General features: G+C 48.6%; 1 protein-coding gene across 1 annotated transcript in view; it reads right to left on the bottom strand.

The window, feature by feature from the left end:
• Window positions 1-14,912, bottom strand: part of LOC147887700 (Nucleic acid-binding proteins superfamily) — a 155,535-nt gene that overhangs the window by 111,698 nt on the left and 28,925 nt on the right. The window contains exons 4-5 of the mRNA XM_087393763.1: window positions 966-1,116; window positions 726-835 (exon numbers count right to left, since the gene is read on the bottom strand). Coding sequence (XP_087249889.1) covers window positions 726-835; window positions 966-1,116 — 261 coding nt within the window. The remainder of the gene's footprint in view (window positions 1-725; window positions 836-965; window positions 1,117-14,912) is intronic.

Genomic DNA, 14,912 nt, shown 5'->3' on the forward strand with positions numbered 1-14,912 from the left:
TATGCATAGGTGTTCATATGTGTGTGTGCGCTCTTATATAAGAGTTGTAATTGTCTGGTGTCAAATCAATCAAGTATCAAGCTACAAACTCTTTGGTCTACATGTGAGTACTCTCATTTTTGTTCATTGCTCGTCATTTCATTATGTCTCCTTTTGAGTATCACTTCCTCTCCCTTGCCTACCCTCTCTCTCCCCCTCTCTCTACCATGTTCCTTCAAAGAGCACAGTGGCAAGACATGCGAAGAGAGGAAGCACTGCACAGTTAAAAACAGGGCACAGCGAGAGGAATCGACCTACAAGGAAGATGCTGTTAAGGAGTGGTCAGAAGGAGGTGGACAGGAAGAGGGGAAAATCACAGAGGTGGGTTAGAGAGCAGAGGGCTCAAGGTTACTCTGCCAAACAGATCGCTTTAGTAGGTGATATTAAACCAGATTTCAAGCTACGACAACCACACAAAAATGCTTCAGGCTTTCCACCCTGCAATAGACACTCTTGAAAGAACTCTTCTGATTTGGCATCATAGTGCAGGGCTCAGCAACATGTACATATATGGAAAATTTATGAGCCAAATCATTGTTAGCTTCCAATATTAAACATCAGTTGGATTATTCCTGGAGTTATTTTCATGATATAAGTCTCAGCTAGCTTAGTAAGGTATCACGCAGGTGGAATGATGATTCGCGGCTAGCAGCCTACTAAAATCAAAAATGAAGAAGAGTCCAAACCTTGCATAGAAGCAGTACTCTGCACCACCCTCAGTGCAGTCCACCTGAATAGAGGAGAAAGTGTCTGAACAAAATCTTGCCCCCAGCAGTAGTGCATCCTCGTCTTGCTCCTGTCACAGTATAAGCCTTCCATATCAGGATCACTGACAATTCACTGCCCCTGCTCCAGCAATTATAAGGAGTACAGACCAAAATCAAGGATTTATATGAACAATAAGAACATAATCCAGAGACAGGTACTTCATCCAGTAAAACTGTAAGGTATTCTGTGGGAAGAAGGCGTGTTTGGCTTGTTCCTGCAACCATTGCAGTTCGAAGGCGGCAACCAGTAAGTCGGAGTTCTCGTCCTTTCCTTAATACACCATTTTGGTGATCAATTAGGTCATAGAACCTGCAACAAAAATATCGTTCTTTTATGATTGCTTTAAGTCAAAATATGAAGAACATTCAAACAAAAAGTTCACAGTATTTAATCATTCCTGAAAGCCACTGAACATTGGGCAGTTGCTGATAAGGCTCAAAATAATGTGACCCTTGGTCTTAGAATAACTCTCACTGCTGCTGCTGATACAGATTTGTGCATTTCACATGTATTATATGTGCCAAGCATAAATTAAAAAATGTTATCAGCTTTCCTCTTTTGCAAAGCAAGGTTATGCTCTAAGCTTTACGATGATAGATGCACAGTGAGGGATAGAGAGAAGGACTACATGATAGTCAATTCTGGAACATTGTACCAGGGCTTGTATAGTTTGGACTCTTTTGGGAAGAGGGAACAAGATGCATGTATGGTTGCTACGGCATCTACGTGTACCACAGATGAGGCAGAGTTATGGCACGCCAGGTTTGGGCATCTGAATTAATGTTGCTGTATAGACATGGTATGGTATAGATATATGCCTCATGTAGAGCTGCCATACTAAAGCATGTGTGTAAAGGGTCCATCTTGGGCAAAATGCACAGGAATGTTGTTCCAAAAGATGGGTCAACAAGAGCTGTCATGAATTGCAGCTTATTCACAATGATATGTGTGGTCCCATGAGGACACCATCTTTCAGAAAGTATCTATAGTTTGTAACCTTTACTGATGATATATCCAGATTTGCTTGTGTATACCCATCGAAAGCAAAGCCTGAAGTATTTAAATGCTTGAAATGAATCAGAAACCTCCGTACGGATAGGTGGGAGGAATACTTGTCAGATGCATTGAAAGCATACCTGGTAGAAAAGAGGATACAGCATCAATGTACTATGCCATTTACACCGGAGATGAATGGTGTTGCTGAAAGAAAGAATATCTTTCAAAGACATTAATAAACTTTCTTTGTCTTTCTTTCTTTCTAGACTGAATCCCTTTTGATGGGACAACCCAAAGGGTTTGAGATTGAGTAGGCTGGGGGGATCGTTTGGAGTGTGGATAGGACCCTTCTGAGTCCTCTTCCCCCCAATCCTACGGGTAAGGCAGTTGGCGACGTGAGGGCAGACCTTGGCCAAATGGCCTCAGTGAGAAATGGAAGCAGGGTACACAAAGATGAAGAAGCAACAACTCCCTGAATTGTTGCATTGAGAATGCTTCAACAAAGAGGGTACGAGGGTATAAAACCTCTAAATCCTAGGGTGAAACCCAAACTGGGGGTTAGGACTCATAGTAACACACTAACTCAACCACTACCCATGGTTAAGTGAAAAGAACCTCAATGAGTGAAAAGTGTCCCTAACCTTACTACTAACCTAACATTGACCACTGCCTTAATGGTTCCAACACCCCCCTGCAGTAAACGTACTGATGTAAAAGATGTGATCTCAATCACCAAATGGAAACAAGTTTAAAGCTTTGTGGAAAGCCTCAAGCTTTTCTCAAGTTAGTGCCTTGATGAGCAGGTCGGCCAGATTCTGATGTGTCAGGCAACAGATCAAGCTGATCTCCCCTGCATGTAACCATTCTCTGACATAATCATAGTGAATTGTAATGTGTTTTGAGCGAGGTACGACAATAGCACTCTGAATGTTAGTGACAATTGAAGTAGGTGACTCCATTGATGAATGTAGAACTGCAAGGAATCGTCTCGGAAGCAAACTCGTTTGATTGTTGTTGTAAAGCTGGCTTGTTCTCGGCTTCACAAGAGCAGGCAGAAACTGCTGATTGTTTCTTACTTAACCATGACATGCAACAATTTCCATTGCTTGACTGTCGACTATCATAGTCACCAACCTTTTTTTTTTTTTTTCATTAAAAAGACTTCTATAAGTATGAACAAAACCCGCAAGAGCAAAAACTCAAGGCAGCAATACATCATGCGGTGCATGAGAAAACACCCCTCAAAAGGAGGGACAAAACAACCACCGTTGACGTTGAAAATGCCATCTGAACCGTGCAGTAGTCGCAGAGAAGAAAGGGGTGCCCCCCATTCTCTATAAAAATGTAGCTCTCCTAGCGGAGACTACACCTGAGGACCCCTGCATGGTCACCTAGATGGCCATCAGTGTGTATGTATAGTGTGTGTCCATATACTAGCCAAGGTATAAGAAGGGTGGACCTTGGATCCATCCAAAGCCTCTATGCATCTGGCTCTCCAAATATGCCACGCTGTAATACTCCTCAGTATCTCCTAAGAAGAGTCCACAGACGCGTGTACAGCTCTGAAAGGTGAAGCCGGAACATAATTCAGAGAACATGGCTCAACTAAATGGCGACTAATCAATAAATCCAAACATGAGTCCTATCTCTCATAGAAGACCTGGCCCCAAAAGAGAGAGCCAAGCAATTGAGCCCCAGGTCATGAAGAAATAAATGTACTGAGAATTTTGGTTGTCCCCTTCCAAATTATCCTAGCTGTCTCCAATCCCAAAGGCAATGCTGAACTAACTCCACAACAGAGAGGCAACGAGAACAAGTAGGGTCAGCTCCAAACCTGAACCTCCAAAGGTTCACGGCAATTCCGCCATGAATAGAAAGCCAACAGAATAAAGTGATTTTTCTATTCCTACAGGATTTCCAAAGTCTCCCCATAAATTCAGTTGTATGCCAGTTGAAATCTCATAACACTCCCAATGGGGTGCTCTGGACAGCCTCCAACCTCTACATCTCAACTGGAAGGGAAGCCTCTTCTCTCAGTGCCCTTCATCAATCCATTCCCATTCCATTTGGATCCCACTGCAAGTACTTTATGGGAACACGCCCATAAATCCGCAATCTCCACACTCCCAAGGTAGCAAGACGTGTGTGAGGGTCTAAGTACCACTCTGTGTATGAGCCATGCTCCACCAATCCAACAATCCTGACCAGTTGAAATGCAATCTGTAATAAAACATCATCAGTCGATCTAAACAGCCTGCCACCCCTGAGGACATCAAAGACCAAGTCATCCTCTTCCGCTCCACAGACCGCAATGACATGGAATGCATGCTCCAGTGAATGCATCCATCCAACTGAAACACGAAATAGGCATATGATCTGTTTCCATCCAATCCACTGGAGTGGCTGCAACAATCTGCTGAATTATGCATGCACTCCCTCTAGATGGCTTACTAATTAGGCCTTACACTCCTCTGAAAGTTTTTTGAAATCTTTCCAGGACCCCACTGTGTAGGCAAGACCCCTATCCCCTTGGACCACTGCATATAGTGTGCCCGTGCAGCAATGCAAAATATATCCAAGGCTGTCCTGAAAGAAGTGAGTGTATGTGTCGTGGCATCCAAAAAAACAACAATATCATCTGCGAGCTCACTGTCCAAAAGTTCTTCATCCCATCCGAGGGGAGGTCTCAGCCCAAAGATATCAGCTTGAGATCTAATATAGATGCTCATCGCTTCAACCACTCCCTCTAGATGGCTTACTAATTAGGCCTTACACTCCTCTGAAAGTTTTTTGAAATCTTTCCAGGACCCCACTGTGTAGGCAAGACCCCTATCCCCTTGGACCACTGCATATAGTGTGCCCGTGCAGCAATGCAAAATATATCCAAGGCTGTCCTGAAAGAAGTGAGTGTATGTGTCGTGGCATCCAAAAAAACAACAATATCATCTGCGAGCTCACTGTCCAAAAGTTCTTCATCCCATCCGAGGGGAGGTCTCAGCCCAAAGATATCAGCTTGAGATCTAATATAGATGCTCATCGCTTCAACCATGAACAAAAAGAGAACAGAGCTAGAGGGCATCACTGATTTAGAAATCTGAAACCTCTCTCCCCTAACCCCACCAATAAGCACCTGGCTATGGGCTTATATGTATAAGGAGGATACCCCTCGAGTCCATGCATGTCAAAATCCAAAGCAAAGAAGGGTGTCTTCCAAAAAACCCCAATCTACCCTGTCATAAGCTTTCTCAAAATCCAAGAGTAGAATGACCAATCTCTGGTTGGTATACATAGCCCACTCAGAAGCCTCCCAAAATGAGAAAATATTATCAAAGATGCTCATGCCATGAATGAAGCCCGTTTGAGTATCATGTATAAGATTTGGAAGCGTAGGCTGATCGCTTTCGCCACCATTTTGTAGCAAACTCAAAAGAGTAGTCAGTCTCCACCGAGACACTAAGTTCCTACTGCCCCCTTTTGGAATAAGATGAATGAGATCATCTGTAATTGATTCCGGCATCTCACCAAGTCTCAAACACCCTGCAGGGATGAGGTAATGTGATCCCCAATCATATCCCAAAAAGCAATGAAAAAAGACGCGGTAAGCCCATCCGGGCAGTGGGCACTTGCCCTTATGAAGGGCAAGAATTGCAGTCCTGAACTCTATGTTGGTGAAAGACGCATCTAGTGAGGTCCGCATATCTAGTTTCAGCAACATAGGAATACACTGCCATACAACATATATAGCATCATCTTTGGCCTATGTGTCAAGGATACGCTGTCAAAAGGGAGGCATAAAAATCTGTAGCTATGTGCATGACGGCATCAGGATCAGTCTATAAAACCCCGTTTAAGTCAATAACACATTCCCTACTATGTTTGGGGCAAAGAGTAGAGAAGAATTGACTCTACCTCCCATCTGAGTCCAAAAATACTCTCGTGCATGAAAGGCTTACTCGGCTATCTAATTAAGCAGTATCTGCTAATGAGCCCTTGCTGCAACAAGGTGCTCCTGAATCCAAGCATCTGTAGGCCTCCTCTTCCCTCTGCAAGGCTGCCAATTGCCAGTGAACTCCAATCTCCCATCTGATAATGTCATGTCTCCAGGTGCTAGCAGCCGAGTGGTAGAAATCACTAACACTAGTCCGGGCTACAACCACATGTGAAGGGAATGGTTTTCCACCCTGAGCGTGAGAAACCCAGATCTGCAATGTTGCCTCTGCGAGACCCTCCTCTGAATGTAATGCATCTGGAATCCTACTGAGCCTAGTTGAGGATGCTCTCAATTGAGGCTCTAAAATCATCAATACCACTGGAAAGTGGTTTGAGGTGGATACTCAATCCGAAATGTAGACAAATCCGCCTCTACCCACAGCCCAATCATCAACATAAAATCTATCAATCCATGCATGGAAGGGCACTTGTAGTCTCCTGTTCAACCACGAGAACAGGAGAAAGTGTGGCTGTGTGTGAAAGGCATCATCAAACCATGTATCACTGCCACTAAACCGTAATAGGAAGGCATCCCAAGCTACTCTCTCTACGAGTGAATACCCCCTTCTCTACCCCCTTTCTTATCTGAAGGCAACTCCACAATATTGAAATCACCTCCAATGACCCGTGACTCTGCAATGGGGGCCTAGGAGAGTAGCTCCTTCCACATAAGGACACGATCCCCTCTGTTGTCGGGTGTATAGGTTTAGAAAACCAACCTTACGTCCCTCAATCAAAAGCAGGATCCACTGAGCTCTGGAGGAGATAATGACTCCATGTCAAACAACCAAGGGAAGAAACGATGCAGAAACTGAAATGCATGTACCACCCCTAGTGCCAACTGCCGGTGACCAAAAGGTGTAGCCTGAAAGCATCTTACCTAACTTGGCACAATCCCTCGCATCCAATTTGTGTTCCTAAATGAAGAGAATGCCAATAGTGCCCCCAATAACATCTGGCTGAAGTTGATTACAAATCAACTGTCAGCGACTGCGATGTGGCACGCCACCAAGGCCCTATATGTTCCAAAATACAATCCTCATTGGTGGGAAAAGGAAGGATGGAATACCTTACCCTACCTGATGGCAAAAACAAACCTCTCTTGAGAAGGAGACGTCCTCCCAAATTTGTCAAGTGGAGGGAAATCCATGGGGGAAAGAATCCCCACCCTTGCGAAGGGAGATCTTCTGTCAAACAACATCCCCAAATGTGAAGGGCACAAACTCCTCCTCTTCAATCTCTCTATCAACGGAAGAAGCTTGAAGTGCAGTAGAGGCAAGCGACTGCTCGGGTAGAGGACCAGGAGTCCGTGTGTCTGCATAAGTGTCATGACTAGCCCTAATCTCAACTGGAATGACGTATCTCTGGGAGGAGCTATGGCATGAGAAGGCCTCTCCTAATCTGTAACTAAAGAAAGAAAGAAAGAAAGAAAGTTTATTAAAGTCTTCGGAAGACCGATGGGTCTATGAGACTATGAAAATCCTGATACAACGAGCTGTGGTAGTGGAGCTACTAAACGAGCGTCCATACCAATGCAAAATGCAAAATGCAAAATGCCAAAAATGCAGAGTGGCAGTACTAAGTCCTAAGTACAACATAGTGATGTCGGTGGTCGACTATATATCAATCTCAGCATCATCATCATCATCCCCAGCAACAGCAAGATATCAGGATGGATGAGACAGTGGAGGCATGAAGTCGGCAATAGAGTGCTGTCGGCCACTCAGAGGTGCGGTCCTCGCACGTCTCTTGGTCGTAGCTCTACGTCTAACCAGGGCTACTGTGACCCCCTTTAGTTGGGCTCCAACTCTAAACAAGGAGGGGATGTCTCCAAGTGTGATCTGTGTGTCGACCCTTTGTCTGAGCTGTCGGGTCACGGGTTTCGGGTCACGGTCATGTCGAGGCCTCGTCTCATTGGGATCCATGTGATCTAGCTGAAAGAACTCCGTGATAGAGCTCCGAGAGGGATCAACCGAGGAAGAAGTCTGCTCCTGTCTCCGTGCTCGGAGTATCCTCTTGCGGTGTCTAAGTGCCTCATGAATGAAACCTGCCAAACACCGCTGGTCTAGGTAGGAGAGGAAATGGGCTAAGAGATAGTTATGGGATGGATGAGACAATGGAGGCATGAAGTCGGCAATAGAGTGCTGTCGGCCACTCAGAGGTGCGGTCTTGGATCGCGTCTCTTGGTCGTAGCTCTACGTCTGACCAGGGCTAATGTGACCCCCTTCAGTCGGGCTCCAACTCTAAACAAGGAGGGGATGTCTCCAAGTGTGATCTGTGTGTCGACCCTCTGTCTGAGCTGTCGGGTCACGGGTTTTGGGTCACGGTCATGTCGAGGCCTCATCTCATTGGGATCCATGTGATCTAGCTGAAAGAACTCCGTGATAGAGCTCCGAGAGGGATCAACTGAGGAAGAAGTCTGCTCCTGTCTCCGTGCTCGGAGTATCCTCTCGCGGTGTCTAAGTGCCTCATGAGTGAAACCTGCCAAACACCGCTAGTCTAGGTAGGAGAGGAAATGGGCTAAAATCCCATAACTATCTCTGAAGAGGCAATGGAAACGTCCTCGGATCTCATAGTACACATGACACCTGAAGATGAAATGCTCCTCTGTCTCAACCTCCTATATGTCACATAGTGTGCATATGCGCCGCTCCTTGGGTAGTCGCTCTGCTCTGCCGCTCTCAATGCGAAGTCTGTGTGAAGAGACCCGGAACTGCTCAAGAGAGATCCTCATCGAGTGGGGTAGGTGAATCTGTGTGTATCGTGGTGGATCAATGAAACCCTCCGCTGTGATATGTAAGAAGTGATCTCTGTAGAAGATAAGCTTCACTGGGAGTTCACTCGGTTCCAACCAGGTCCGAAAAGTGTGTAGCTGTAGTAGATCCTCACGGATAACCTGGTTGACCTCGTGTGATAAAAGGGGAGAGAACGGAGCATCCATGCTATACTGGAAGGGAGGTAGTCTATCCATGTGGAGCCCCAGTCGCTCAAACCATCTCTCTGTACGTGCATACCAGCACCTCTGATCTCCTCCTGCTGCAAGTGCCATAGAAGAGGATAAAGCTATCCATGGTAGCCTACTACGCCCCGAGGTATAATCCCCATATTCCCTAACTCGGTACAAATATGTGATGACCTGAAATGCAGCATCTAGCTGTAAAGGGGGTGACCCAAACTCAGCCTGAATGATCTGGTGAGAAACGGATGACTTACCACGAATCATCCGTGATAGCATGAGAACCTGTAGCCGCTCCACACGGGCCCACTCTGTATCCGACAAGTCTGGCCCCCAACAAGGACTGCCGTACATCCCCGCTGGGCAAGCCAAGGAGTCAAAAAGCAACCCCTTGGTGCGTGGATCCTGAAAGTGTGAGCGGAAGCACTGCCTCTCTAGCCTAGCCAATGAGGCATACCCTCTACTCAAGCGTGCCTGCATCGCGGGTCTCATAGTGAAGCTCGATCCGGAGAAGATAACCCCAAGATAAGTGTATGATGAAACTATCTCAACAGATGACCCCGCAAATGTGAACTGCTCTTCACGCATGATGGCTCGAGATGTATTGAAGATCATGACCTTGGTTTTACCAAGGTTGACCTTCAAATCATGAGACTCACAAAAGGACTGTACTGCGTCTAGGTGTCTTTGAAGCCCCTCTACTGAGGAAGACAAGAGAGCCACGTCATCTGCATAGAGCAAAATCTGGATCAGCGTGCCTGCAAGAGAGCAACCTACAGCCCCCTGTGTCTGCATCACTGTCTCAAGCTTGTCAATGTAGAGGCCAAACAAGGTAGGCAACAAAGGACACCCTTGTTTGACCCCGATGGTACTCATGATCTCGTCTGTCCACCCGGATCCTACCCGAACTCTGCCAGAAACTCTCTCGTAAAGTGCCATGATAGCCCAAATGATCTCCTGGTCATAACCCAAGTCCTGTAGGCACCGTATGAGGCGGGCTCTCGGGACTGTGTCAAATGCCTTGCGAAAATCCACAAAGCAACAGTAAACCCTCTGCTTCCGTGATCTCGCCTCCTCGATGATACATCTGAGCGTCAGAATGTGGTCCATGGTTCCATGATCACGCCGAAATCCGGCCTGTCCTGCTGCTCTGAGTCCTCGACACTCTGCAAGTCTGCTAACCTCGGAGTCAAGTACTGATGCATAAATCTTGGACATGACATGTCCAATCATAATGGTCCTGTAGTTCTCCGAGCTCATGGGATCCCCTGCCTTGTGGATGGGTGAGATAGTGTTAATGGTCCAAGTGTGTGGAAATCTTGTGGATGGGTGAGATAGTGTTAATGGTCCAAGTGTGTGGAAATCCCAAACAAACCGCTTCATTAAAAAGCTTTGCTAAGATCGGGGCTAGGAGGTTAATCCCATATGCAATGAACTCAGTACATAGTCCCTCATGATCCTTTGCTCGGCCATTATGAAGTTTCATTACAGCATCCTTTACCCCTCCTCTAGTGAAGAGGGTGCAAGATGTGGGACGAGGCATGTGTGAGAGGCTAGGGACTGGCTGATTTGGGATGTCATAAAGTGTGTGTGCATAATCAAACCAGATCTGGGTGTCAGTGAGTGGCGGAGGGGACCGTCCTTCTAGAAATCTCTGCCAGAAGTCCTTAGAGTTGTTACTAAACAAAATGTTCAGTAGCTCCTCCTCGTTTCGACGAACAAAGTCTAGTTTCTTCCTTCGTACCAGTCTACGGTATTCACGTAGCGTATCTGGTGCACTCGGAAGACTGTTTTTGGTTTCGAATCTGAGTTGACGGCGTAAGGCCTTACACTCATCGTCATACCAACTATTACAGGGTACGGTTCCAGGGGGTGGTAGGCGGGTGGAGCGGGTGGTGTGGGAAAAGGCATGAATGGCAACCTCATGTAGTGAGCGGGTGACAAGGGCAGCACGATCCTCTAAAAGGGGTATGAAGTCAATATAAGCGAGAAGTATGTACAGACGGCCAGAGTAAGAAGGTGAGTGATCCCAATCAAAGCGTATATCGTGGTAGGTGGAGTAAGCCTTGAGTGGGGTGGAAGGTGCTGTGCGAGGGGAGGTGGAGATGCGAAAGAAAAGATATGTGTGATCAGCCCCTGGGGGGAGAGGTGCTACAGTGAAGTCAGTAATGCGAGATGTGAAGACAGGGGATCCCATGATGTAATCAACAACACTGGAGCCCCCCCCCATGTGGAAAGCATGTGAAACCACCTAAAGCGGGCCATTTGTCAAGACCATTATAGATAATGAGATCATGTATTCTGCCCAGGTCTAATAGGGCCTACCCATAGGATGAAAGTGGACCTCGCCTGTCAGCCGAAACCCATAGCATACCTGCCTTTTCAAGGTCAACATCTGCCAGTAGAGTGGAATCATCTCTGAAATCAAGAAGTGGTACCTGATGGGTCCTTGTCATAGCGTTGAAGTCCCCCACTAGGACTTCTCCGCGGCTAGAAAAGTCAACAATGGACTGATAATGGACAGCAAATGGGGATGTCTCATCATCACCTCGAATATCTCTGGCAAAGTGGGAGGTCTCCGAGGGGAAGTAGCAAACTGCGACAAACAGATCCTGGCTAACCATGTGTCGTATCTGGATCTAAAGAAATCTGGAATGTGTATCTCTCTGCTCTACTAAAATGATCCCCCGAAGTGTGGATCTGAAAAGGACTGCAACTCCACCTGAACCTCGAACTCCTAGTGTACCCCTCGTCTCATCTCTGTAGGCAGACTCCCATGTATATCCGCTGACTATTGGGAGAGGGCGCTCTGGACTCTGATGTGTCTCTGTATAGAAGACTATGTCATGGCCTGTATAGGATTCCGAGAAGTTCCCTGGTTCTGACCATAAGGTACCATTATAGTTCCAAATGGTGCAGGACAGGGTCTTGGATATCTGAGTCTCATAGGCCCCGCTTCCCTATGTAGGGGAGGGGGCAGGTGTCCTACGGGGGCCTGTAAGAAGTCATCCCTCTCGTACCACTGCCCACTTCCCCTCCTTTTGGGCCTGATCCCGCTGCTGCAGCAAAGAGCGCCTCTCCTCAACCTGTAGAGGTGTGAGATCCTCATCCATAGAGATCGCTAGCTGATCTCGAAGGACTGACCTGCGTCGTAGAGCTGAAAGTCACGCCTGAGTGTCATGAAATCGTATGATCAGGGGTTGCTCTCGGTTGGGATCTCTCCACACCCGCCATGCCCTCTCTATCTTGTGCTCAGCCACACCTAGGGTAGCGGTCACGAACGCAGTCGCATCTACCATCGATGTAGCCTCAGTGCATGGGATCCCGCATGCTCTGATGTTGAGAGCCTTACTGGCTCTCTACTGCTGCTCCATGAGGGTAGCCGAAACGGTGACCCTTGCAGGTTCCCGTTTGGCCACGTCAACCCATCTGGAAGTCTCCTCAATAGCAGATTGCATGCTCGCAATCTGTGCCTCGACCACCGGGGTACTCCCTGGGACAGTGTGTATGGCTGTGACCTCCTGTTGGAGCTGCATGATATCTTGTCTGAGTCCCTGAATAAGATCCGCCTACTCCCAAATGGCCCTAGCCTGCTCTTGTATGATGCGGCTCTGCTCTTGGTTGAAGCGGACCTGCTCCCATGCGAAGCGAGCCAGCTCCATCTCACGCTCACGAAAATTATGTATCTCCGTGAGTAGGGTCTCACGGGCCTCTGGTGTGTCAGTCCACCCATGTCCATGCTGGAGCGAGAGCCTCAGCCGCAACCAAAACATGAATGTCTCCAACTGCAATTGAAGAAGACCCCGAGTCACGAGAGGTGTCCTGTGCTAGTGGAGTGAAAACCCTAACTGCAACCCAAGCGGGGACGACAGATGAAGGATGCGAGGAGGGCCTTGGACATGCTGAAGGAGTTGGTTGTCTGGTAGCACGCACTGCAAGACGAACAAGGGGTGTTGAGGGAGCGGAACGAGGAGGAGCCGTACCCTAAGACTTATTGGGTCTTTTTTCCTCCTTCGGTAGTCTCTAGCAAAGTGTCCGTGGATCCTGTATATCCTGCACTGATTTATCTGCTAGCAATCTCTATCTTATGGCTGGAAAAAGGATCCATCTGGTCGATGTGGTCATCCGTGATGTTAGGGTCAGATACAATGACCCTAACTCTAGGCACTCCATCGGCCTTAACCACCTCCACTGAAGAAGAAGGCAGGCCTGGAAGGGAGGGGATCTTTGTGACCACTCCAAAGGAGGCTCCAATAGTGGCAAGGTGCCAATGGTACACCTGACGAAGGCTAGGTAGTCGGATAACCGACTATCCTCCTCAATAGGATCAAAACCCAGCGTGAAAGGTGATAGAAAGATCCTCCTTGAGGCTAGTACCAAGGGATAGCCTCGAGTACCAGCGCTGTGGCCTCAAGAGAATCAAAAACACCTGGAAGAAGAGTACACCTGACAAACAAGGAGTGAGGTCTTCCAGTAAGGCTAAAATACTTTGTTGCCAACAAGAGCTGAAGACAATGTGTCAAACACATCCTTTCTAGAAGTTATGCACCTGGTTGCATCAATTTCAAAATACCATGTGTTAGCAATCTCACTCACACTAAATGAGTAAGACTCCTAAGAGGCACCATAACTCCAAGTGAAGAATGGCCGGTAGCATCATGCTTACTGCCGTCCAAATGTGAAGAATCTACGACTACCATGAGAGACAACTCCTTTTTCTCACTTGCAATCCTCTTTGGACACTTAGAGATGTGGTGACCTAGCTTTTTGCAATGCCCTTTTTCTTGGTCTTATCTACATCCTTCTTATCCTTTGCAGATGACTGTCCTGCATGATGCTTTGGCTGAAAACCAGCAAACTTTGACTTTCCTTTATCCTTAGCAGCAAGTGCCTGCTCTCTCCATGCATTTTAACTGACATATTCTTCCCCATCCACTCCTCTTGCAATGGAAGTCCCACAAGCTCCTAAAAGGGAGTGAGTTTGGATTACCCCTCAGGGACAAATTGGGCAATGTGTGGAAAGAAAAACATGACTCCAACAAGAAGTTCAAAGTAGTGCGAGCTTCCCTCCCCCCATCGCTAGCTACCTCCCCCCCCCCCCCCGCCGCGACCACCCCCCGCCCCCTGTCTCTCCACCCTCGCCTTCCGCTCGCCATCCCCCTCACCCGCCGCCTCGCTCGCCTCACCCGCCATCCCGCTCACCCGCCACCCATCCCTCCGCCTCGCTCGTCGCCTCCCATCCCCCGCCCCCTGCCTCTCCGCCCTCGCCCCCCCGCCCGCCCTCGCTCACCCGCCCCCCTCGCTCACCCGACCCGCCCCTCGCTCACCCGCCTCGCTCACTCCACCCGACCCCCTCGCTCCCCGCCTCCATCCCGCTCCCCCCCGTCCCCCGCGCCCTCACCCGCCTCTCCGCCACTCCGCCTTCCACCCCCCCTCGCCTCCATTCCGCTCCCCCCGCTTCCTTCCGCTCCACCTTTTTTTTTTTTTTTTCACACTCCGCTCCCCCGCCCTCCGATTCACCCCTCCGCCTCCGCCACATCACCCCCGCCCCCCCCGCCCTCCCGCGCCACCCGCCTGCCCCGTACCCTTCACCCCGCCTCGCCCGACCCCCCCCCGTTCACCCACCTCGCTTCGCCCGCCCCTCTGCTTCACTTCCCCACCCCGCCTCCACCCTCCGCCTCCGCCACCATCCCTTCCATACCCAGGCGCCATCCTCCCGCCTCGTCTCCCCTTTTGGGGTGGCAGCCTGTTCTTCATCGGAAGCTTCCAGTTAGTCTTGGCGGTATGGCGGCCCCCTGCCCGGATCCGGAGGCCCAGTCGGACCCTCCCTCTCCAGATGCCTACCGCGTTATCCTGACAGAGCAACAATCATCCCGTGTGCAGGAGGTTGCCACTGACTTTGCCCGTACCTCTGTTTACGGTAGAGTCATTGGACACTCTCCCTCCAGAGCAGCCATCAGGGACTGGCTCCAGTCCACTCTCCTGCTAGAGGATGGCCATATTGAGGAGGTGGCCCTTATGGGAAGGGGCATCTTCTGGCTCAAACTCTCCAATGAGAAAGCTGCGAGCAACCTGATTGCCGGTTCCCCCACATCGGTGGATGGAAAGATTATCATGATAGTCCCGTGGTACCGTGGATTCAGCGCAGCAGATTTTGATGTTC

The sequence above is a fragment of the Dipteris shenzhenensis genome, chromosome 22, assembly GCF_047967505.1.
Source record: "Dipteris shenzhenensis isolate YYH24624 ecotype China chromosome 22, Dip_SZ_1.0, whole genome shotgun sequence".
NCBI classification, from domain to species: Eukaryota; Viridiplantae; Streptophyta; class Polypodiopsida; order Gleicheniales; family Dipteridaceae; genus Dipteris; species Dipteris shenzhenensis.